We start from the raw sequence: 25,013 nt of genomic DNA on the forward strand, positions 1-25,013 counted from the left end.
GACACCATTGAAACGTTTAAAGTTGCGATTAACAAGACCATCGACAAACGTTTCAAGACATAACTGCTGAACAAGTGAAATATAAGGGCACCATTGAAACGCTCAAAGAAGTGATGAACAATACCATCGACAAACGTTTCCAAAACATAACTGCTGAACAAGTGAAATATAAGGACAACATTGAAACGTTAAAAGAAGTGATTAACAAGACCATCGACAAACGTTTCCAAGACATAACTGCTGAACAAGTGAAATTTAACGACACCATTGAAAAGTTCAAAGTTGCGATTAACAAGACCATCGACAAACGTTTCCAAGACATAACTGCTGAACAAGTGAAATATAAGGACACCATTGAAAACGTTCAAAGAAGTGATGAACAATACCATCGACAAACGTTTCCAAGACATAACTGCTGAACAAGTGAAATATAAGGACACCATTGAAACGTTCAATGAAGTGAATGAACAATACCATCGACAAACGTTTCCAAGACATAACTGCTGAAAACAAGTGAAATATAAGGACACCATTGAAAGCGTTCAAAGTTGCAATTAACAAGACCACCGACAAACGTTTCCAAGACATAACTGCTGAACAAGTGAAATATAAGGACACCATTGAAACGTTGAATGAAGTGATGAACAATACCATCGACAAACGTTTCCAAGACATAACTGCTGAACAAGTGAAATATAAGGACACCATTGAAACGTTTAAAGTATCGATTAACAAAACCATCGACAAACGTTTCCAAGACATAACTGCTGAACAAGTGAAATATAAGGACACAAGTGAAACGTTCAAAGTTGCGATTAACAAGCGCATCGGCAAACGTTTCAAAGACATAAATGCTGAACAAGTGAAATATAAGGACACCATTGAGGCGTTCCAAGTTGCAATTAACAAAACCATCGACAAACGTTTCCAAGACATTACAGCTGAACAAGTGAAATATAAGGACAGGATTGAAACGTTCAAAGTTGCGATTAACAAGCGCATCGACAAATGTTTCCAAGACATAACTGCTGAACAAGTGAAATATAAGGAAACCATTGAAGCGTTCAAAGTTGCGATTAACAAAACCATCGACAAACGTTTCCAAGACATTACAGCTGAGCAAGTGGAATATAAGGGCACCATCGAAACGTACATACTTGCAATAAACAATTCATTGGACAAACAATTCGAATATATTTCTGCTAAGCAAGTCAAATACAGGGATGAACTAAAAGAATTTTTGGAATATAAGGAAAAGGACACAAAAAGTTATCTCAGAACTGTATTTTACAACATTTCTACATTCAAAAGTAAACTTAGGGCGGATGTAAATGAAAATAATGATAGTATCAAAGAAATGGATGAAAGCTTTCAACGTATTTCATCAGACCTTGCATCATTACACATGAGAGTAGAAGATAACAGAAATACGGTTGATACTCTGAGTACATTACTGATAGAAAACAAAGGTAAATACTTGATTTTTTATCATGGTTCACTCTGGCGTGTGTTTACATTTAATGCATAAATTTGGTTTAGACAGTAAATATCTAATTGGTATGAAAATGTTTAAATTATCATAATTATTGTCTAACAACATTGACCTGGCACTCTTGCATTTGACCCTATAGTCGATAAATTCCGGAAACGTTACTATCTACTTGTAAATCGATATGAATGTAGATAAGCAGGTTTTAAAAGGTCTAAATTAAACAATCCCTCTTAGCTCAGTCGGTAAAGGTCTTTCACTTCAAGAATATATAGAGGTAATCTCGTAGGTTAGAATCCTGGCTCATCCGCTTCAATGTCTTTTTTATGTGTGTATTCTATTTGTGTATTTATTTTTATTTGTATTATAAACGCGCTGTACTTTTATTTATAAAAGATGATATAATGAAATAGAAAATATAATGTATAAAAAAACTACTTAAAAGGTACTTAAAACCAGATGTAGTAAAACGATTTCAAATTAATTCATGCAAGTTAATTCCAAAATAAAGTGTATCTTCATAATATAGTCGTTAGATAACAGTGTTTATTCAGTGACTTTTACGAAAATTAATGAAGTGCCAGGTCAATATTGTTGGACAATAATATATTAGATTGTAAACTAATTGCTAAACCATTACACCAATCTTGGGAATATAGCAATGATAACAGACGACGACGTTGCTGTAATGTACGTACAAATTGAAATAGATTCTATTGAAAATATAATATCCTTACTATTCTTATTTGTTTGTCAATTATAAAAAAGGCACAGTTATCAAGACAATTAAACGCAAATCGAACTTGCAATCTGTATCATTGGCTAGGTTTTTCTTCATAAAATATTAGTTCATTTATAGCTTTTATCATTCATATAAATATTGACTTTATTCTTGAAGTTCGATTGATGAATGGGTCACATCCATATGAAGGGAGACTTGAAGTATGGCATGAAGGGTCTTGGGGAACAGTATGCGATGATGACTTTACAGCGCAGTCTGCAACAGTTGTTTGCAAGATGTTAAATTATCCACAGTAAGTAAGAAAAACGACACTTACTTATTGCTCAATGTCTTAACATACATATTATATAGAAAAGAATGTATTTAATTTCAAACCGAATGGATTACGTAGAAAGGTAATAAATTGTTATTTGACTATTCAGAAAACACAACATTCAGCCAATGCGTTGTCGCTAATCCGAAAAAATCATGTTTACTAAAGGAACCAACTGTCAGATATTTAAAATCACGCCACAGTTAGATCATAGAATTTTAACTGTGTCCCCGATTTTTTTCCGACACAAAAAATGTCATCGATACATGTATTGATTTCATAACCTTCTCATTTAAATCATGTCGATATTTAGCTCATTTGTGCACGTTAAGTGCTGAGAGGTGAGCTATTGCGATGCGTATATCTTCATCTTCCGTTGCTTCTAAACTAAAGTTTTTTTTTTAAAACCATAAAATTGATTTTGATCAAACTTCACAGGAATGACTGTTTAATTCTGATGTCAGGGTCAGAAAAGCTAAAAATAAGATGCTATAATGTCCCAGATTGATATCAAGCATGTAGCATACACATTTGACATATGGTCCTCAACAAAGTCAAACTTTTTCCCCTGGATCAAAGTTGGTTTCGCAAAAGTAATAGAGACTGATATAAGTAAACATCAATTTAAATCATGTTTAAATACTACAATTCATAGACCTTAGATGTTTTGATGTAACATTTCCTAATTAAGATTTCATATATCATGCAGCTTGGCTAAACAATATTATACCCAATGTGATCTTATCCCTTTTTAATTAACAAGATAAATATTACTTACGTTCAGATTGTAACGGAAATGTGCATTAAAAGTGGCCTTAATATCTCTCATGTGATACAGTTTAAGGAAGACCAAAAATAAAAAAAATCATAATACATCTTGAATTTATTACAAACCTTTCAAACATGTTAATTTTATTAAAAAAAAACATTCTCAAGTTTAATCAAGCAGTTTTGTTTAATTTGAAAAGAAGTGTTTTCATTTCCAATGGCAAACATGTTGAGATCCAAGGGAATAACTCGTGTCATGTCTATCATGATAAAAAACGACAGTTATATCATTTTTAGAGAAACATATCTACGGATGATTTTTAATTCAAATTTCACCACTTCATTTAAATATTGAATACTGCTTAAGCCCTGATATAGGGCGTGTACGGTAACTTACAATGTCAAAGGCTAAATCAAACCGAGTCTGGAACATTTTCAGTTTTGCCGTTTTGTGTGTTCTGAAAGAATTCTGTTTTTCTGTATTTAAGTACTAATCCTTTGGTATTTATGTCCGCATACTTCGGCGCCGGAAGTTTGCCAATACACTTTGACGATTTTGAATGTACTGGAACTGAGATAAGCTTACTGCAATGTCCACATAGAAGTTGGGGATCAAATAATTGCAGTCATAGTGAAGATATCGGCATATCATGTACACAAGGTATTCTTTTTAGAATATGATATAATAGAAAAATAATTATAGAATACGATATTTTAGTTATATTTTTAATCTAAAGTCGGCAATTTACAGAAGAAAAAGAAAAATCTGGGTCTCCTTTACTACATAATGATCGTTAAACTATCCTAGAGCAACAGACATTTGTTCTTTGACAATTTATGTGAAAGTTGTCATCTTTTTATGGGGAAGTAGGTTGTATATTGAACTACAATGTATTGGTATTTTTAATAAAAAGCCTACTGTTTTGAACAAATTCATAACACTTGGGATATACAAGGGTGTTTGAAGCTATTAAAAGGTAAGAATTTGATATACTATAAACTCATAAAATTGAAACATTTTTAAAAATGTATATATAAAAATAGCAACACACAACATGATGAACAATGATGATGTAAACACCATGGCAACTAAGTGAATTGCGACGCTCGTCAGACGTCAAAGACACCGTTTAATCTTCATTAAGCTTTTCTCGAAGTACTTCTCGTGGTGATCAATGCATAAACAGTGCCGTTAATTACAGATTTAAGTTTGTTATTTCTTGTTGCATGTATGATAAGAAACGATATACGATTGAAAAGATAAAGATATTGATACACATATTATGTAAGTAAATAGCCTAAGAGACAACCTGAATAATATCTAAAATTGTAATGTTAATTTTATTAGGAAAAGCGATTAAAGATATATAGCAAAAAAAAAAAGAATTTATTATCCTATATCAATATTATTAATGCATAATCACTCAATCAAACGAGGTTCAACATTCGCCATTTGCTTTAATTACCCTCGAAGAGTTTTTAATAATGTAAACGATCCGGGATTCAAAATTTTCTGTTCTTTATATGGCAAAAACGATATTATAAAATATATACTATCTTTTCCATTAATTGCTTGTTAGTCCCCTACCGGTTAAACCGGACGGGACTTCAGGTTTACAGTCCGTCTGTCCTAATGTTCGTCCACAAAACTGGATTTTACACAAAAAGTTCTGAAACTATTTTTCATGAAACACGACATAAAGGTTAATTGCAGTCTTGAAATTATGCACGTTTTTATTTCTTTTCTTCCTTTGTTGAAACATTGGTAGCAATAAATAGGCTTAAAATATAACAAATATAAAATTTAATTTTGTGATTACTCAAAAAGTGTTGAAAACATTTTTTTAGAAACTTAAACAGTATACACGTCAATTTCATCTTGACTATAGGTAATATATTGAGAGCTGTCTTACCAGGCGTCGGTGTCCTTTCCAAGATTTCTGAAGTTTTTTTTAGTCTTTTCACTTTGATATTCTTAAGGTACTTACTTTAAACTTCAAATACATGTTTCTGATTATCATCCGGTTCATGTTACAATGATCACAACTTTAGAACAATAAATCTTGGAATAACCTTCCTTGAATTTAGAGTTTTCGTGAAAAAAGTTCTTTAATTTACAACTTCTTTATCTATTAATCTACTACGAACTTGATATATATGTTTTTTATAACATGTATCACTCAAATCATTTGTGAGAAGGTTCAATACTCTAGTTTGTCTATTTCCAGAATTATTTCCCCTTGGACGAAGATTTTATTCTAGAATCTTTTTCTTTTTCCTTAAACTTTATCATTTCTTATAGCATTTGCTTCAAACTCTCACGTCTTGATAATATGACAAGGGTTATAAATCTAGCGTCCATATTTCCAGAATTATCTCCTCTTTAAACTTCGAATTGTTCCTGAACTTTCTTCTTTATTCATGGATTCATATTGAATTTTATATATACATTCATTATGCTGCACCTGCATCATATGTAACTGGATTTATAAGTCATGGCTTTCCATGATAATTTTAATTTTGAACTTGAAATTTATTTGAAAATTATTCTTTCTTTTTTCAAATTTGCTTCCTTGTTACTGTAAATGGTATATTTAAAAAATGTTATTTTTTTCACTTTTCTTCTTTGTGACTATAAATGGAATCTTCTTTAAACTTAAGATATTTGTTCTATGCTACTCTCACATCATGTATGACAATGTTCATAAGTATAGCATCTTTATTTCAAGTGTTATCTCCCTTTTACTTTAAGACTTTTGCTTTTAAAATGTTGCGTTTCGGGTTTACAACCAGAAATGATTAAAGATTTACCCTCAAAGTGTCTTGCAGTCCTTCTGTCAGTCCGTTCCTAAAAACTTGTTCCTGAGATCACTTCTAAAGACGTTGAAACTTTTCCAACAAATTAACTTAAACTAGAGAAAAGTTGAAACATTACTTATAATACATATTCATCCTTAGAAAAGTGGTTCTTTTAATTACTTGTTGAATAAAAAGAATTCCTTACCAGGCAGTGAAAATGAACACATTTGTATGATACAGACAAACTAAAAACACAAAAGATTTTTATGTCATCCATTCAATGGCCAATTGCTATTCAGAATGTCGCTTGGGTTCTAACCGGTAGGGGACTTATAAGTTTTTTTTCAAATTGTGGATCGCGATATGCTGTTGCTTATTGAAAATGAGCATGTGTAAGCTATCGGGTAGATCTCCCGACATAACTTTTAACTCATATAAGCCAGTCCTAGTAAGAATGAATTCCTTAATACTTTGTAACATGTTCAAACTTCGGTTATTTTTGATAAAAATATTGATATGTCTTTAGGTAATTTTAGAAAATACTTTGCATCCCTTAACAATGTCATCGTGTTATCAAAGTGTTCAAAGTACATATGAATGGGTTATTATTTAAAAAAACAACATTATTTTCAGTTTGCACTTGGACAAACATTGATTTAGGGGAGATGGGTAATACAATTGTAGTTATAGTAAAGCGACAATTCTGTTGTCTGAAAATATCATGGCCCGGAACGACATTACTTGTATTTGTTGCTAGAAAATCATCGAGTCTCTTAAGGTCAAAGCAATGTGATTTTCATATAAGAGATAAGAGTAAAGGTACGATAAGCTGAAACTGTTTTGTCGCATCAGCAGAAATAAAAAATCGGATTCGGCAGTAGTAAACTTTAACCTATATTTTCTTGTTATTGGATTGTATTCCCCCATTCTGAACTTCGGTTAGTTTTAATGGTAACTTATATCTTCTGTTAACTCTTATGAATTTTAAGTCGTTCAGAAATATAGCTGATTTGGTTTGATGACTACAGTCGCACAAAAAGATTGCTGTAAGTGTAAATCATTATAATATATTAGTATATACTAGCGGTCAAAGATATAGGGTTGTAGAATGAATTTTAAATAAGATTTAATGAAAGCTATTACTTGTTATCCCAGATACTTAGAAGTGATAAAACTGCGAATTGTGCTTATCAGTAAATGGTTTATACTCACCTTAAAATTAATTTTAGGATCATTTTAAATATATGCGTCTAGGATACAGATTTTTATTCCTAAACGATGGTCCCGAATCTAAGAAAACCCGCCGCCAATCTGAATGTTTTTTAACTAGTGAACCACATGTACTTGGAAACATTCCAGGGACAAGTGTTGTTGTTATTTTAGCTCAATTGAGCACAAAATAATCAGGGGTGAGCTCTGCGTCCATCGTTAATTGCTTCAGTTTTTTTCTTTAAACAACATCTCCTCCTATACTAATGTGCCTATTTTGTTTAAACTGAGCAGGCATGTTCCTGGATGAATCTTTTTAAAAATCATTGTTCAAAGTATTCCATTCCATGCTTACTACTGGTTGACATGTCAACCGAAACAAAAAAAACCCTTAAAAATCCTCTTCTAAATTACCCAAAGAGCTACAGCTTAGATATTTAACATGTAACATCTTCTAGTGAGGTTATCCTATGTTTGGAGGGGTTGACATTGGCCCATTTCCATGATGCATTTTCTGGTGAGTGTCTACCAAGTTTGATTTTATAAAAACCTAGTGGTCATAATTGGCCCCACCCCACGGGGTCATCGATTTTTCTTATAATTATGTATATGTTCAATAAAAAGCTTATATTATTCTATAGATGATTTTCATAAGCTATTTGGTATGGACCAATACCAACTTTTTTTTATCAAATTATAGGCTTGTGATAAAAAATGGCTCCACCCCAGGTGTCCAAAATTTACTTAGACAAGATATAGAAAAATACATTTAAGTCTTATTTTGTTATTCAAAAACGTCCAGAGTTGAAGTATTTGGCATGTAGAATTGTCTTGTGGGTCCTATATTTAAGTTTTGTAATTGATGACCCTTGGATAAAAAATGACTCTGTCCTTTGGTCACTCATTTTACACAGTCTTATATACACGAATGCATAACAGATCATAACATTCTGGCTTAATTTTCGCCATTTCATAAGATAACGTTAAGTTTGTACATTCATACTAAGAAAATAAATACGACTTTTAATCATAATCTTTTTATTTATGATGACTTAATATATCAAGAAAATATTTATATAAATAAAAAGTAAATGTCGAAATCTGCTTTAGATTAACTTATTTTACATTGACTTATATACATATTTGCATTACTGCTTCTAGGATACTATAGAAGCCAGTGAGCAAGCTTAGATATTTGGCATGAAATATTGTCTGGTTGACCTCAACAAAAATAATTCAAATTATAACGCTCGGGTCAAAGTTGGTCCCGCCCCGAGGAACAAAGATTTGATGTGTATATAGTAAAACTTTTAAAAATAATTTCTTCTCCATATCTACAAGTTAAGTTTCCATAGCAACCAGTGACTTCATAGCAGCCATTGACTTTTCATAGCAAACTGTATTTTTTCATAGCAATCAGTGACTTCCATAGGAAAAACCAACTGTTCATAGCAACGAGTGAATCTACCATGGATTTCAAAGCAGGCACTGACTTCCTAGAGAAACCTTTATTTTGTATGACAGCCAGTGCGGTGTGCAATGCAGTAATACATAACTGTTGTTTTCCCTTACCAATAGCAACCAGAAAAGTTTTTCTTGTGCTCTTTTTCAGATACAAAAGTGAACTTTGTGATATCACTTTAAGATTTAGATTTTATATCTGCTTTCGTTTAGAGTAAAAAATAATTATTGTTTCTTGTCATCAAAATTATAAATTTTCAGATAAGCTGTTTAAGGTCTATCACGTCTATGGTCACGGTTATACATTAACAAATAATTAATGTTTATTTATTCTGAGATATTATATATCCGACCGTCGAATATCGTTTTAACACCTGTATACTGGTTTGTTTGCAGTACTATTTTGTTCCTTTTATTCTGCCCGTGTTTCCCCATTTTGTTCGCTCACAGGCATTTATTACGAGGGGACAATGGGCAGCTTTTTTTTTAAATGACACGAACGTGTCACATTAAATTTTCTATGATAACCATGGTATGGAAACATTTGAAGTTGTTTTTAAATTAGAATTTTAATTTCATATAAAAATGTTAAGTTTCGCTTGAGTCGGTGCTGGGGAATATCTTTTTCCGGTTTTGGCGTTCTATGTTTATTTTCGTCTGACATATCCCTACAAAGATCAAAAGATCAAGGTTACGAAATGCCGTCAAGGTCACAAGTTATCTTGTTTAAATGATCACCAGACTAAGTCTTTTTAGTTGTTGTTTTAAAGACTTTACTCGTTACTTTAATAGGAATGGGATTTTAATAAGGCAATGACATCTAACTGACTTCCTTTATGACGATGGGTGGACTGTTGATAACCAATTCGTCGCTTCCAAGTCATATCGCCATGACATTTTAAGTTTTACCCATGACACACCGATGCCAGACCATTTAGGTATTACTAATAAATATGTCACACTGTCCGAGGACCCTCTAAACATCCTGAAACACAATTTTATTTTGTTTTTATATCATAATATGATGCTCAATTTAAGATTTCTCAATTTTGTAAGTTCCAAAAAATATTTATTTATAAAGATTTTACCGAATTTGCCATTTCATGTAAATAAAAGGAGGTAATAATAAACTTATTTTCTATAAAGTCTCAACCAATTTTTTTAATAAGAAATGAATGCATATGTAATAGAAAGAGCACCGAAACGCGAGGTTATCTGATTTGTACGAGGGGGCGTAGCCCCCCCCCGAGTATTAATCAGATTACCGAGTGTTTTTGGTGTTCTTTCTCTTTTGTATCATAGTCAAACATAAAAACACGTTCCCTGTTGTTACAATATGAAACCCCGGCAAAAATGAACCAATGAACGAGCATCTAAATATGACATTTCTGTCGATTTCACTTTCACTGCCGTCACAATATGTAAACCCCAGCAAAAATGAGCCAATCAATGGGCATGCTCTGGAGTGCGGGTAACTAATACCCGCACTCCAGTTAACGCACTGTGCATGTATATGTATACGATTTAACCCTGACACATTTTCAACAGAAAGGTCTCCAAACTATGATACAAATTAGAATTATTACATATAATATGTACAAATATTTGCAGTACATCTTCGATGTTTGAAAATCGTTTTATAAGCATAGTTATATACATATATATAATTTCACTTAAGTGTTGTATGCTACATACAGGATCTTTAAACTTTAGACTCTTTAACTCTATAAGATAAGAGTAAAAATAATTATTGTTTCTTGTCATCGAAATTATAAATTTTCAGATGAGCGGTATAAGGTCTATCACGACTATGGTCACGGATATACATTAACAAATTAATTAATGTTTATTTATTCTTGAATGTTTATGTTTGAAAATCGTTTTATAAGCATAGTTATATAAATATATATAATTTCACTTAAGTGTTGTATGCTACATACAGGATCTTTAAACTTTAGACTCTTTAACTCTAAAAGAATAATTTCTCTCTGTAGTGAATATTTCGTTGAATTTATTACAGGATGTTTCTGCTATAGAACTGGACTTTAAACTGTCATTAGTGACAGGTCATATCTTCATTAAACACATTGTTAAATCAAACAAAATAATGATAAAAGAATTAAAAGAATAAGCTTTAAACTAAGAGATATTTTCTGCCTTTTCTGTCATGAAGGCATTTACAAGCTAGATATGTTTGTCCTTATAATTTAAAAAATAAAGAATTTATTCTGTTATTTATACTCTTGTGGGCAAAAGAAAAAAAACAAATGTTCATACTAAGGTTTTGAATAAAATGTTCAACAGGTATCATTTGAAATGTAGTATTGTCTCATTTGTAAGCTCAGTTCCACAAAACAATGTTCTTTATCATGATATATTTAAAAAAGTCTGATCCAGGATCACCCAAGCTTAAAAATACGGATATTATATAGCCAGGTTAAATGGTTAAACACAAAGGTCACCAGGAACTGTAAATATAAAATATACAGCTGGTCATGAAAGTAAAATACATTGACTTAGGAACGTTTTTACTTTGTATGTATAAGCATCTTCATTAGTTCATTCAGCCACATCTATTAAATTCAAAGCTATTGAAAATAGCTGTTTACTTCAAACTTGATGCTATTGTTCTTTATCAAAAATGAAGTCATATTTCAAGGTCAGGCATACCTTAGAAATTTAATAGTCAACAAAGTTATGTTTATTTTTACTTATTTAATTCCAAAAAAGTATCAACGACATTAACTTTTTTGTAGTATTTGTTCAATATCGAAATTTAATTGACAGGTAATCCTGAAAGCCATGTTTGTTTAATTATCCTATATTGACCAAAAAAGTTGCTCCTGGTAATAGTGACTGATCAGATAAAAATATTTATGGTTAGATGCCCTGTTACGTTTAAAAAATATATCTTAACTATTTATTTCAATAGAATTGACTTTTTTTAATCATAATCAATTATTTTATTAAGTAAATTTTAAAATTGATGATTGTTTACTTAAATAAACAGTTTAAATTTGATTGCTTAAAACGAAACAGGACATTTTACCATGTTTATTTAATCTGGTCAATCACTATAACCGAGAGTTGTACGAGTAGCAGCGTGTCCAAGCGAAAGAAAAGAAGGAATACTTGATATGCAAAACTCATATGGGATTACCTGCTAAGTAGTAAACACGTAGATTTGCAGAAAATGGTTCGAAAATATTGAGTTTATAACAGCAGAACAATTCACATGTAATCTCTCATTTAAAGTATTTTCACACTAAAAGAAAGATATCAAGTTACTTATCAAATGCTTAATATTTTAAAATGATCTCGTTCGTTCTTACATATATTTGCCAAATAATGATAATTAATCGTACGGTAAACTATGAGGCTGAGATAAATACTTCTCTGTTCTATAAGGAAGTATTTATTTATAATAAAAATACTGTCATTTTGTGAATATTTAACTTTATGGATACCTTAAAGATGTTTATACCCAACCCTGTTGTAAATACTACAATTTCTTGTGTGTCAGTCATCTGCTGTCATCCACATTTTCTTTAATGGCATATCCTTAAAAAATTGCTAAATAACACAGACATGATCTTTAGGTTTCCACAATCTACAAACGTTTTTTCTATCAAATTTACAAAAATTAACTGGAGCTAATAATTGACTTCAAAAAGAAATTCCCTAAGCAATAAAAATGCTGTTAGCTTTGATATTATTGGTAGATATTACTATCATTCTTCAAAATTTAAATAGATAGCCTGCAAGGGATTGGAAATAAACCGTATTAAGTTTTGAACATTTAACTTACAAAGGAGTGAATATTGTTAATGTTAGTTTTGATGCTTATTTATTCTTACAAAACAGGGGAGGTATATACAAAATGTCTAAGTTAATAAGGCACCTCCCTTTCTTCGACGCGTAGACTTGTTGTACGTGTAGTGTTAGATAAATTGATATGATAGTTTGGCATGGGCACTAACAATACGATCATTATATCAAATTTTTTTTCAAATACAAAAGTTAGATTATATAGTTACAACTTCACAAAACTTTGCGATAAAGCAATCGTGAATGACGACAACGTTCCTGTAATTGATATTTTATGAAATATATAATTTTTACTACACTTGTTTGTCCATGATATTGACCGATACAGTAACCAACTCAACTGACTGGTCATTTATTATAAAACATTATCGTATATATAACTGTTAAAATTCTTGTATTCTTGAAGTTCGATTGGTAAGCGGGTCAAACCAATATGAAGGGAGACTAGAAGTATGGCATGATGGGTCTTGGGGAACAGTATGCCAGGATTATTTTACAGAGCTGTCAGCAAAGGTTGTTTGTAAGATGCTGAATTATCAACAGTAAGCATCAAACATTAGTTATTTATTTCTGCATATGTTAACATATATGTCTTGTAAGATGTTGATGATTACCAACAGTAAGTAAAAAACTTATTTTTGTATTATGTAGTAATGCATGTTATAAAATAAAGAGTAGATGTCTTATTGATCTCTTTTTGTTTTGGAGTTATTGCCCTTGACTTAGTTAAAATTTCCAATTTTCAATTTGTGTCGCACGTAACTAAAATTTTTTTGACCTAGAGTCGTGAAACCTTACATGAATGTTGTTCGGCATGTGTAGTTGTGCTCCTGGGTATTTTCGTGTGGATATTTTTAGTATTTTTAGAGTTATTGCTCTTGACTTTGTAAAACTTTACAATTTTCAACTTGTGTTGCACGTAACTCAAAAGTTTTTGACCTAGAGTCATGAAACCTCAAAGGAATGTTGGTCAGCATGTTGTGCACATAGGTTTAAGCTTGTGGATTTATTCTGTTTTGTCAGAGTTATAACCCTTTACTTAGCAAAAAATAGCAATTTTCAACTTTAGTTGTTCATTGCTCAAAAAGTATTTGACCAAGGGTCATAAACTTTACATGAATGTTGATCAGCATTTGAAATTGTGCACCTAGGTATTTTCATGTGAATTTATGTAGTATTTGTAGAGTTATTGCCCTTGATTCATTAAAAAATGGCAATTTTTAAATTGTGTTGCACATAGCTCAAAAGTATTTGACCTAGGGTCATAAAACTTTACAGGAATGCTAATCAGCATGGGGAATAGTGCCGTTGGGTTTTGCTTGTAAAATTATTCTGTTTTGTGAAAGTTATTGCCCTTGACTTTGTATAACATTTTCAATTTTCAACTTGTTCGTGCATAGCTAAAAAATTATTTGACCTATAGGCCTGAAAGTTTAAAATAATGTTTGTCAGCATATGTACTTATGCACCTTGGGGTTTGCTTGTTGATTTATTCAGTATTTGTATTTCTTGCCCTATACTTAATAAAAGATTTTTAGTTTTCAACTTGGGCACATGTAGCCACAAAATATTTGACCTAGAGACATAAGATTGACAAATCAGTGGAATGTGGGGGCACCCGTGTCCTATTTCTAGTTCACATTTCTAGTTATAAGTCACTTCACAAAAGTATGTTATGGAACCACATTCATTCCTTTTCCACTAGTCCTCAATTAAAAGCACGGAATACGTATTCGAGTTTTCTACGTACCTTTGAAAACCTTTCAATACACACATGATCAGCAAACTATGTACTGAAATATTTACATTCGTTATTAGATCTGGTCAAAATTTGAATTACCTGAACACAAAACTCTCTGAGTCGAGCTTTTGTAATTGAAGTGTGTCTGTCGATCGTTGTTCTTTAAACAACATCTCCTTTCAAACAACAAAGAAGATTGTGACTAAACATAACAGGAATGATCCTAAGTTGGCCCTCTTTAAAAAATATTATATGCATATGGTCACAAGAACTAAAATAAACTCTACAATGCCTCATAGTTTTAATATATTGCTTGCTATATCAAACCGTAGGCCTTTAGAGAAGTTTCACAATTCATTATCTTGTGATCATAAATTGTCCAGTCCAGACACCACTTAGTTAATAGAGACTAATATAGTGAAACAGTTAAATCTTCTTGTGAAATTATCCCATTCCCAGTGCTAATATATTTGGCATGTAGCACTGCTTAATAGACGTCTATGGAATTAAACATTACATAAATCATGACCCATGGTCAAAAAGGTGTCACCAAAGTACTCAGAATGTTTACATAGGTTGGTAAAGTAAACATGTGTCTTAAAATGTTTCTCAAAATCTTAAGCACACGGAAATTATATATGTTGCATGTAGCATTATCTTTTGGTTTCCTACAAAACTTACTTAAATCATGTCGCTATGTTATAATGGCCCCGCCCTAAGATTTACTTAAATTTAATAGACGTTTATAGTAAGCATGTCTGAAACATCATTTCCCCAGAAACTTTAGTGCTCAAAGAAAACGTATTTGGCAAGTGGTCCATTTCAAGGTAATGAAATAATTTCCCCTGGGATTAAAATTGATTAAAATAGACCAATATAGAAAAATTATTTTTTTTACACCCAAATAATCATTTTGTAATGTATGTGTGAAAAAGGAATTGATATTCAGACTTGGACGTTCATGTACATACAGTTGTATGTAAGAAAACAATTTATTTGATTCCCAAAAGAAATGTACATGTATTTATTTTCGATAACAACATATTGATATTATAGAGATTTACTGATTTGTATGTTGTGTTAAAATCGACTGATATGATTTATCATTTTAGTACTAATTCTCTGGTACTTTGGCACGCACACTTCGGCATAGGAACATTGCCAACACATTTGGACGATGTTAAGTGTACGGGAACGGAAATAAGCTTATCTCAATGTCCACATAGAGCATGGGGATCTCATAATTGTGGTCATCATAGAGATGTCAGCATATCATGTACTCCTGGTAATTATTTAAAAGTCTATCATTAAAATGAATTATCGCATGGTTTGGAACTTTTCCTTTGTTCTTACTAACCCATTATACTCAGTACACTTCAATGAGTGACTGAAAACTGTATTGATATATAACAGTACAGTTTTTTCATTGATTCATATAGGAAAAAAAAGACTGTTATATATCGGTCGAGTTATTTTCGCACCTTGTATATATCAATGCAGATTTTTTCATAGAGGCTCCAATAGGGCAGTGGTAACGACCATTCCAAGTAGCAAAAAAAAATAAAAAATATAAAAAAATAATAAAAAAATTGGAATAAATAAAATAGAATAAAATAAATATATAAATACAATGAAAAATATAAACAAAGATAATTAATGAAATGAAATTTACTCTCATTTAATCAAAAGTTACATCCGCTGAATGAATTATTTCCACTGAAAAAAGCCGTTTAATCTTGACAGTTTACAATCCGCCTCTAACAATGGATGTCTTTTGTATATTTTCTTTTGCGGCAACGAAAACTACTCTTATCATAAATAACTGTAATGTAGCTAAGAATTTATTTATTTATTTGTTTCTATAACAAAAAAGAAAACATGTCATTGCGATAAAACAGTTATAGTACATGAAACTCGTTAGTTACGCGGGTATAACCCTGGCTGGGGCGACATCTCGGGATGTTTCTGCAAAAAAAAATTGTCTCTTTTTTAGCAGAAACACCCCTTGAGTCGCCCAAGCCAGTGTTATATCCTCGTAACTAACTCGTTTCATGTACTATAATTATTACATAATTTCTTTTGAAAATCACATTTAACTTTTATCCATATATCTGCACAAAATAAATTTTGATTTGAATGGTTTGCTGTTTAATAAAGTTTCGACCTCAACATGAAACAACATTATTCATATAGACAAATAAAGTAGAAGAAATGACCGTTTAGAGTAAACATGTAATTAAATTTTGAAAATAAACTTAAACCTTCTTACTCTATTGAATAAAATTTCATTCATTTGCTGATCTGCAATTTGAGACATAGCTATATTTTATGAGAAGCTATATAACTATCATTTTCTTTAGAAATTTTTCATTTCTTATATATGAGCGGCTTGATCTTGGTACGGGTCATATTTAGAATATCAAAACCTTTATCGACTGAACTTAAAAACTTTAGATACATTTTTAACATACTGATTTTAGTTATGTAAAATATGCCATTTTTCAGTGACATTTTTGAAACTTTGCTTTGTTGTCTTTGTTGTCATTTATAAAAAAGCAATGCTGAACTGTTAAGTATTAGCTTTAAATTAAACAGTAAGACAAGCAGTTATGCTTTCTCATTATTTATAAGTTAATATAACTAATCCCAGTAAACTACATGTAATGGCTGAAAATGACACTTCACTTAATATATTTGTTTTTCCGCATGTGTGTGTTGTTAGGGTAGAAGTCCAATACTGGCCACTGAAATAGGACCTCAACAATTCTGAAAATGGAATTGTTTGAATGATTTCTGATAATATGTAGTAGAACAAAATGTCCACCTCAATACTTTAAATTATGATGTTAGAACTATCCTTATAGCGGATGAAACTGGTACTTTTAAAGTCATTCCATTTGGTAGTCTAGTTAGTTCTTAACCTAACTACACGTTATTGGCATGGGCTAATCATAATGCTAATACCTTAAACAAATCTAAAATCTTGTTAAAAGACGCAAAACAATGCATAAATAAATATGCATTGATTTGTAAATTAAGCTTCAAACTTTGTTATTCTAACACTGTTAGTTTAAACAGATTTAGCACAAGTGAGCACATAAATTGCTCAGAGGTGAGCAGCTATGCTGCTGTCCGTCATTCAGTGTTATTTATATCTTAATCAAACAACATATCATCCTAAAAGACATGCTAGATTTTACACAGGAACAATCCTAAGGTGGTCCTCTACAAATAATAAACTGCAGCACGTGTTGATCAGAATAGCTAAAAAGACTTGTTTAACTTAAGAAATAAACGCAAAAGTGTATGATTTATTTACACAAATGAAATTATGAAGAGTGATGATCCAAAATAAAGAAGAATTTTGCTGTCAATATTATATATGTCCTCCTTTTGTATACAAAATGACATCATCATAAATGGAAATATGTCAATATAGACAAATAGTTATTGAAAACCGACCTACAAAACAAAATGGTTACTATGACCTACACGGAGCACGTGGTTTCTCATGTCATAACGTCGTTTACATCGTTTTTTTTATATTTTAGACGCCATTTCCTTAACTACCAGCGACATGATTACAAAACGACTATCTGTTCATGTTGTTTAATCAAATTAATTTCATAAGCTCTCGATGGTAATGAATATTTTAATGGAAAATGACTGTAATAAATTGTTGGTTATACAATTCGACACTTATACTTTTAGCTGCATGTAGATCCTGAGGGTATCAGGACCGCATTTCCTTAACTGTTTCCCTATGGATTAATATAAAGAATTGATTGATATAATTATGTTGTATACATGGGCCCAGTTGTTAAAAACTTTTGTTTACTTTAACGACAAATTAACTTAACTATTGATATATTTTAACATTTTCGTTGGCTAAAGAAATATCAAAATTTGAGTTGTTCAGAGCAATGTTAAATTTTTCGTTAGTTAACAATGCGTTAAAGTACTTAACGTTTCGTTAACAAACTAACACAAAAATCCAATAATGCAGTGTGTTACCTTCCTTAAAAATGCGAAAAGGCCGATTACTCTTCAATCTAATAAGAAATACTTAAAGAAAATCAACTAAAGTACATTGATTGCAAAATACAACTGAGTCATAGTATAATTGAAAATGAAAACTCATGTAATAAGTCTTTTTTGACTATTTGGTCATGAACATAGTGCAACCAGTACCCCAGGACCTATATGAAATTGAATAACTTAACTGTCTTTAGGAGTGATTTATTTCAAAGTGTATGTTCTACCTGCATATTTTTTGTATAATGCCAGTATATTATGCTGGTTACTTTGTGATCACGTGTATATTATATGTAGACTTCTCCAGGATTAATCCTTATTTTATTCTAATTCCATGGTCATCTGAAGCATTTAGGTGGTTGTGGTTTGGAAGTTTTACTCCAGATCACGAGCTAAATTGAATTTTATCAGAGCACAGTTCAGTCACTGCATCGTTCCTGGACAGGCTGTCAAGCAGTTTACTAGTACAAATTGCCCTCACATTTACAAGGAACTGAATTTTCTATACATAATAAAAACATAGGTACAGTGCGAATGATCGTAGAAAGGATTTTATGATCTATCACAACGAAAGTGGCATGCATCGTCAGGGAATCGAATCCGGATCGCCCGATTCACAGTCCAACGCTTTACCTACTAATAAGCTTACCGGATGGTTTTCTAAAACATTTGGCAAGGTATCATACATAAAATATGCATTCTGGTTTGATTAAAATTAACCAGCCCGCCTGCATTTAAAACAAAATGTGCTTGCAATTCATCTTTAAAAAACTTTCCAGTGTTTACCCTACGACCTTTACCAACATGTATATTTCCTTGTGTTTGCATCTTTATCAGTGTTTATTCCATACATGTGTAGAATCTTAAAACTATGTGTTAGAAAACATATTAGCAAAGTCTTAATTTCATTTTAAACACTTTGAAACACTTATAATGGCTGTTTACAGTACACAAATTACACATTGTGATAATTGATTTGCCAGTTAAAGATCATGTATGTTGTTATTGAGGCTGTGTACCCTAAGTTTCGTTTTCTACGTATATGGTTATGTTATAAATAATGGCCCCAATGAATCGTTTACAATAGAATACCACACTATCTGTAAATTTTAGCTTGGCATGATTGTGTGTAAAATCATAACTGGAAGTCGCTGTCAAAGAGTAGGCTTATTAACTCCCTCAACCATTTTTATTTTAAAATGAAACACCTTTTTAGAAGAAACGTTTAAAAAATTTCATTTTACATCATTGAACATAATAGAGAATTTGATCGAAACAAGCACTATAGTTTAACCATTTTATAAAAGTCATTATTGACTTGCAAAAATAAATATAAGTCTTTCCTCTTCCTTACCATTCAAACCATCTGGTTTTGTCTCTTTCCAAAATTATTGTTCTCAAAAATGTGGTATGAACAATAATGATCTCAAAATTTTCAAATATTATATTGTTTACACATAATGTATGAAATTCTGGAAACAAAGTGATCCCTCGGAAGCATTAATCACAACAAAATAACATAAGAATTGCAGACTCGGTTTGATTGAGTCTGTACATGAGGGATATAATGTATAAGTGCAACATCCCTCACGCCCCCTAGCACCGGCTTGAGCGGTACTCAATTCTCAACATCCCGAAGGACCAGAAAATATAACAACACTGTTACAATCATTTGCATTTATATCATTTAAAAGTTAAGTCCCTTAATGTATTTAAAATTGAAAAAAGCTTGCTTTAATGCACTCATATACTAAAAAGGAAATTAGAAAAAAGTTACATACCTTACTTCTTCAAACCCTATTTTAGTTTTGCTAGAAGGAGAGACATATTTTTATTTTGACCTTATTGAAAATAATAAAATGCTGAATCAAGGAGTTTTATTTAACTTTATAATAAAACTCCCTGTTTGAATCCAGGGTTTACATAACATTTATTTAGATGACTTATTGTACTCTCAATTTTGGTAAAAGATGAAAATAAATGTTCAAATTTGATGAGACAGACTATATGAAATATAAAATGATATGAAGTTAAACCCTTATACATTTTACTGATAAGTTGTTGATCATAAGAATTTGGAAAAGGCATTTGGTGTTCAGAGGAAAAAAACAACAGATCGATATAAATCAGAGCTATGGTAATCATAGGATATATTTACTAAGATATACTTGAACATTAAAAATTGCATTTTTATTTTCTAAATGTAATAATCATTATACAGTTACTGTCTAGTGGGTCGGGGACTCTTATTAAAACACCGTTGTAAACAGTTATAAAATTTATTCAACAGGTTAATACTTCAAATAACAATAATTGTCAAACAATCATGAACCATTAATATCAGTAAACAGCTCTCATAATAAGTCAAGACAGCTCACAAATAAATAATTTAGTACTGTTACGCCTTCAAAATAATATTTAGTACTGATGAACCAAAAATCTCCGTGTTACGTGTATCAGTTCAACTCCGCGGTGACAATAGTTACCAGATTTACTTCAATAAACAGTGTAGTAAAAATACTTAAATGTTATATTATGTAAAAGTTATATAAAATTGTAAATATCAGATGTATAAAAATATCTAAGCTCTGTATTTAACTCAACTAGATATAATTCTAGTATTTTGATAAACTTGACTTGTTTGTTACTAACATTTAACATAAAATTTAAGATTTCAGCAGACAAATAAACGTACGTCTACTACCAAGAATTTCTAAATCTGAACTTTTTTTGTGACCAAGAATCTGCTGCTTTTATACTAGGCAGTGGTACAAATGACCAAAAATGGGTAAAATACCAAGAATTGATGGAACCGACCCTGAATTGGTAGAATGGTAGCTACCCAAAAATGGCCGATACCAAAAACTGGAAGAAAAACTCTACCAAAATCGGGTAGAAAGCTAAAAATTTAACAAGACAAAATGGCTAAATATCCAAAGAAAAATCAAGACTCATGAAGTTTAACATTGAATATTACAATATGTATGGTACTTCACTCTACCTCACAGGCAAAAGTATCGGACCTGGGAAGAAAAAATATGACCAGATTGATAAAAAAAAACCTGTGTTCATCTTAAAAGTGTCAAAAAAAACAAAAAAAAATGTATATAATGACCCCCTTTAAAAATATACTATAAGTTAAGAGAAGGCCGGAAACTCCAGATTCGAGCCTACGAGCAAGGGATTCATTTTACGGGCCGTTGTGAAAACAATTGGCCAGACAATTAAAAAAACTTTTATCACTATTTCACGTTTATATAAAGCTTCAAAATGGGACCAACCCCAAGTCTCTAGCCCTTCCCGTTCATGAAATATCTATCAGGAAACGAGCGACTTCGTGCTAAAAATCCTCGGTAGACATAATTGCGGCACAACAATTCGGTACGTAAACATAGACTAATACATGTATGTCAGCTGACTACGGGTCAAATTACTTGAATTTACTAAATAATATTACTAAATACATTAAGTTGGACCACTCACAACCGTCAGTAGCATCTAATACACACGAGATTCGAGTTTCAAACATTTACACGGTCTTTCAATCGCTTTCTACGCCATAATTAGGCATCTTGTGTGAAACGTTGCGGTTTTCGTTGCTATTGGCCAATCAGAAGACTCGTTACAAAATATCGAACAGCTGATTGACAATGGCGTAGAAAGTAATTTAAAGACCGTGGAAAGGTTTGAAATTCGAATTTTGCGTGTATCAGGTGCTACTGACGGTTGTGAGTGGTCCAACTTAATGTATTTAGTAATATTATTTAGTAAATTCAAGTAATTTTGACCCGTAGTCAGCTGACATACATGTATTAGTCTATGTTTACGTACCGAATTGTTGTGCCGCAATTATGTCTACCAAGGATTTTTAGCACGAAGTCGCTCGTTTCCTGATAGATATTTCATGAACGGGAAGGGCTAGAGACTTGGGGTTGGTCTCATTTTGAAGCTTTATATAAACGTGAAATAGTGATAAAAGTTTTTTTTAATTGTCTGGCCAATTGTTTTCACAACGGCCCGGGAAATGAATCCCTTGCTCGTAGGCTCGAATCTGGAGTTTCCGGCCTTCTCTTAACTTATAGTATATTTTTAAAGGGGGTCATTATATACATTTTTTTTGGGTTTTTTTGACACTTTTAAGATGAACACAGGTTTTTTTTTTATCAATCTGGTCATATTTTTCTTCCCAGGTCCGTTACTTTTGCCTGTGCTCTACCTCACTACGAACATAGCAACGATTAAGATTTAATACACAGGTTTAAGATGAGTCATCAATATTTGCAGTGAACTTTATCCCAGAATGCAACGTTAAACATGGCGTATCGAGTGTAAAGTTTACAACTTTCTGCAACAAAATTAAGTGATTTAAAGTGTTTTAACAACGGAATTAAATATTCGGACTTATCTTAAATGCTGCTGTAACATCCAGTTTTAGGATGACAAAAATTGATTTAACAGACATTACGGAATAAACACGCTATTACATATAATTCATAAACACAAGGAAAAATAAAGAGGCATGTGGAAAGCCTCCGTAAACAACATAAACACCGGATAAAATCTGGAAAGATGGATGGCAAGCACCATTTGTTTTATATGCAGGTTGGCTGGTCAATAATTAATAGATCGGAATGTATATTTAATGTATGGTACATTGCCAAATACTTCACATGTTCACTGAAATCTTGTCAAACTATGATTAAGCCTACAATGTTGAATGATCGGAAAATAACCAGAAAACCAGCAAAATATACTGGTGGTACACAACAAATGTGCAGGTAATTTATCTTTAACATGTTAAAAGTTATAACACAATTGATTTGTTTACGGTTGCGGTAACCGCACATATGTTGAAATAAATCATTAACTTTCCATAAAACTGGAAAAATCACATAAAAAGTGTCACATAATGCCGGGGTATTACACTACCCCCACGGACATGTGGCTAAACTCCTGTTGCCACACATAATCTATGTAACATCAAAGTTACACTCTAAAATGTCTTAAAGTTTGTTTATAACAAAAATTCTATGGTGTCATGTAATGACACATAACTGTTAATGTAAAACACACTTTGAAATCCTATCAAAGTTTATGATTAATTCACTTAAAAGAGTCTCATCACTTTCCAGAACTGTTCAATGGAATTCGCGTACGAATTTAAAGTAAGTATAACACCAGTTTATCGACTTGTTTTAGCACTTTAAATAATTATCAAATATCACTATATTTTAAAACTTTATGTGAAGAAATGTCCTATTAATGTTTCTTTTATTTCAATTGTTGAATTTAGATATTCATATATTCGGTAGATCCGATTGAAAAGAACCATAAAATTTCCTACCCGTTTTGTGTCCTCCTACCATTGACAGACACAGAACGGACCTGTCGAAACATTATGACAGGCGAAATACCCTCTCATTGCCATTTAACGCACCGGCAATGAGAGGACCTGTGAAACAGGCGTAATATAAAATTTGACTTATATGTCGTAAAACACATTAATTCCTCTTTACTTTCTTGACAACACTTTTTATGTTTTCTTTTTCAGCAGACGAGTTACGTTTCCTGTTGTTAGGGGACCTAGACCTTGCTGGTAGAAGAGGTGGTCTATCATAGTTGTTACGTCTGGCACATGTTCTCTCGAGGGAAGCAAATGCACCATGGATGTTCCTCAACTCCTCTAATACAGACCTCAAATTTCTGTTGACTGCATGGAGTTCTCTCCCGTTAGAGTGGATAGCCATTAAGATGTTGTTCAGTTTGTCATCAGATGGAGGAGTCTTGACTGTCTGAGATGAAGTTGAACAAGATGTGGTGCTTTTCCTTCTGTGGGCTCGAGCTCAACCTGCGACCTTCTTGGAAAAGAGGATCTGACGTATAGGACCCATCTAACAAGTCACTAAGCACATAAACAGTTTCATCCTGGAGAGGTGTATTCTTAGCTGACGACACAGTTATACGGTGATCAGGTGTTGAGTTTTGCGGGAATGTTGCAGGTTCAATAGCAGCTGGAGCTTGTGCCAGATTTGGTAAAGTAGGCAACAAGGTTGTATTGCTGACAAATGGAGGCAGGATGGAAGTTGTCGAAGAAGTTGTTAAGTTATTTGACGGCAATTTGTTACAAGCTGGTATGTGCAACTGTGTGTCGAATGTCAATACAGGAGGAGTTATATGTTGAGAGGAAGTTGCACTTGCTGCAAATCCTTGAGTCCAACTAGCTAATGGTAAGGTTGACTGGGTTGAGGCTACTAAGGTGGCTGAAGAGGCACACTTTTGAGGCTTCATCAGGAATGAGCTCTGAGCATTCCTTACAGTATTTACAGGTGTTGATATCACTGCCGGAGGTGTTAACATTTTCTGAACTGAAAGGAATCCCCTATTTGAGTTTTGGTTTGGCGTATGCAACTGTCCAGGTGGAGTGGGCATATCAGATGTTGCCAACAAATCTGGGAGCACTGGTTCCTCCGGGTCCTGCGGATCGAAAATGGATGAATCAATGTCACCAAAATCCAGGTCTGGCAGATCTGTCCCCAGTAAAACAGGCAGTATCATTGCCTATGCATTTACGGGATTCTCTGCCCTGTTTAAGACGGAAGCCAAATTTGTTACTCCAGATCTAAGAACT

General features: G+C 32.1%; 1 protein-coding gene across 1 annotated transcript; it reads left to right on the forward strand.

The window, feature by feature from the left end:
- The first annotated feature begins 6 nt into the window (after positions 1–6).
- On the forward strand, positions 7–15,888 carry LOC132717175 (scavenger receptor cysteine-rich type 1 protein M130-like). Its single transcript, XM_060700603.1, has 5 exons — positions 7–1,469; positions 2,388–2,523; positions 3,801–3,973; positions 13,016–13,151; positions 15,463–15,888. Exons 1-5 carry the CDS (start codon positions 641–643, stop codon positions 15,659–15,661), a joined length of 1,473 nt encoding a protein of 490 aa, XP_060556586.1. The 5' UTR covers positions 7–640; the 3' UTR covers positions 15,662–15,888.
- Positions 15,889–25,013: the final 9,125 nt, after the last annotated feature.

The sequence above is a fragment of the Ruditapes philippinarum genome, unplaced genomic scaffold (genome assembly GCF_026571515.1).
Source record: "Ruditapes philippinarum isolate M1 unplaced genomic scaffold, ASM2657151v2 ctg13679_1_1_1_1, whole genome shotgun sequence".
Classification (NCBI taxonomy): domain Eukaryota; kingdom Metazoa; phylum Mollusca; class Bivalvia; order Venerida; family Veneridae; genus Ruditapes; species Ruditapes philippinarum.

Coding starts and splice junctions, on each gene's coding strand:
- LOC132717175 (XM_060700603.1), top strand. CDS start 641: ATGAACAATACCATCGACAAACGTTTCCAAGACATAACTGCTGAACAA. Junction 1,470..2,387: donor ATTACTGATAGAAAACAAAG/GTAAATACTTGA, acceptor TTATTCTTGAAG/TTCGATTGATGAATGGGTCA. Junction 3,974..13,015: donor CGGCATATCATGTACACAAG/GTATTCTTTTTA, acceptor GTATTCTTGAAG/TTCGATTGGTAAGCGGGTCA.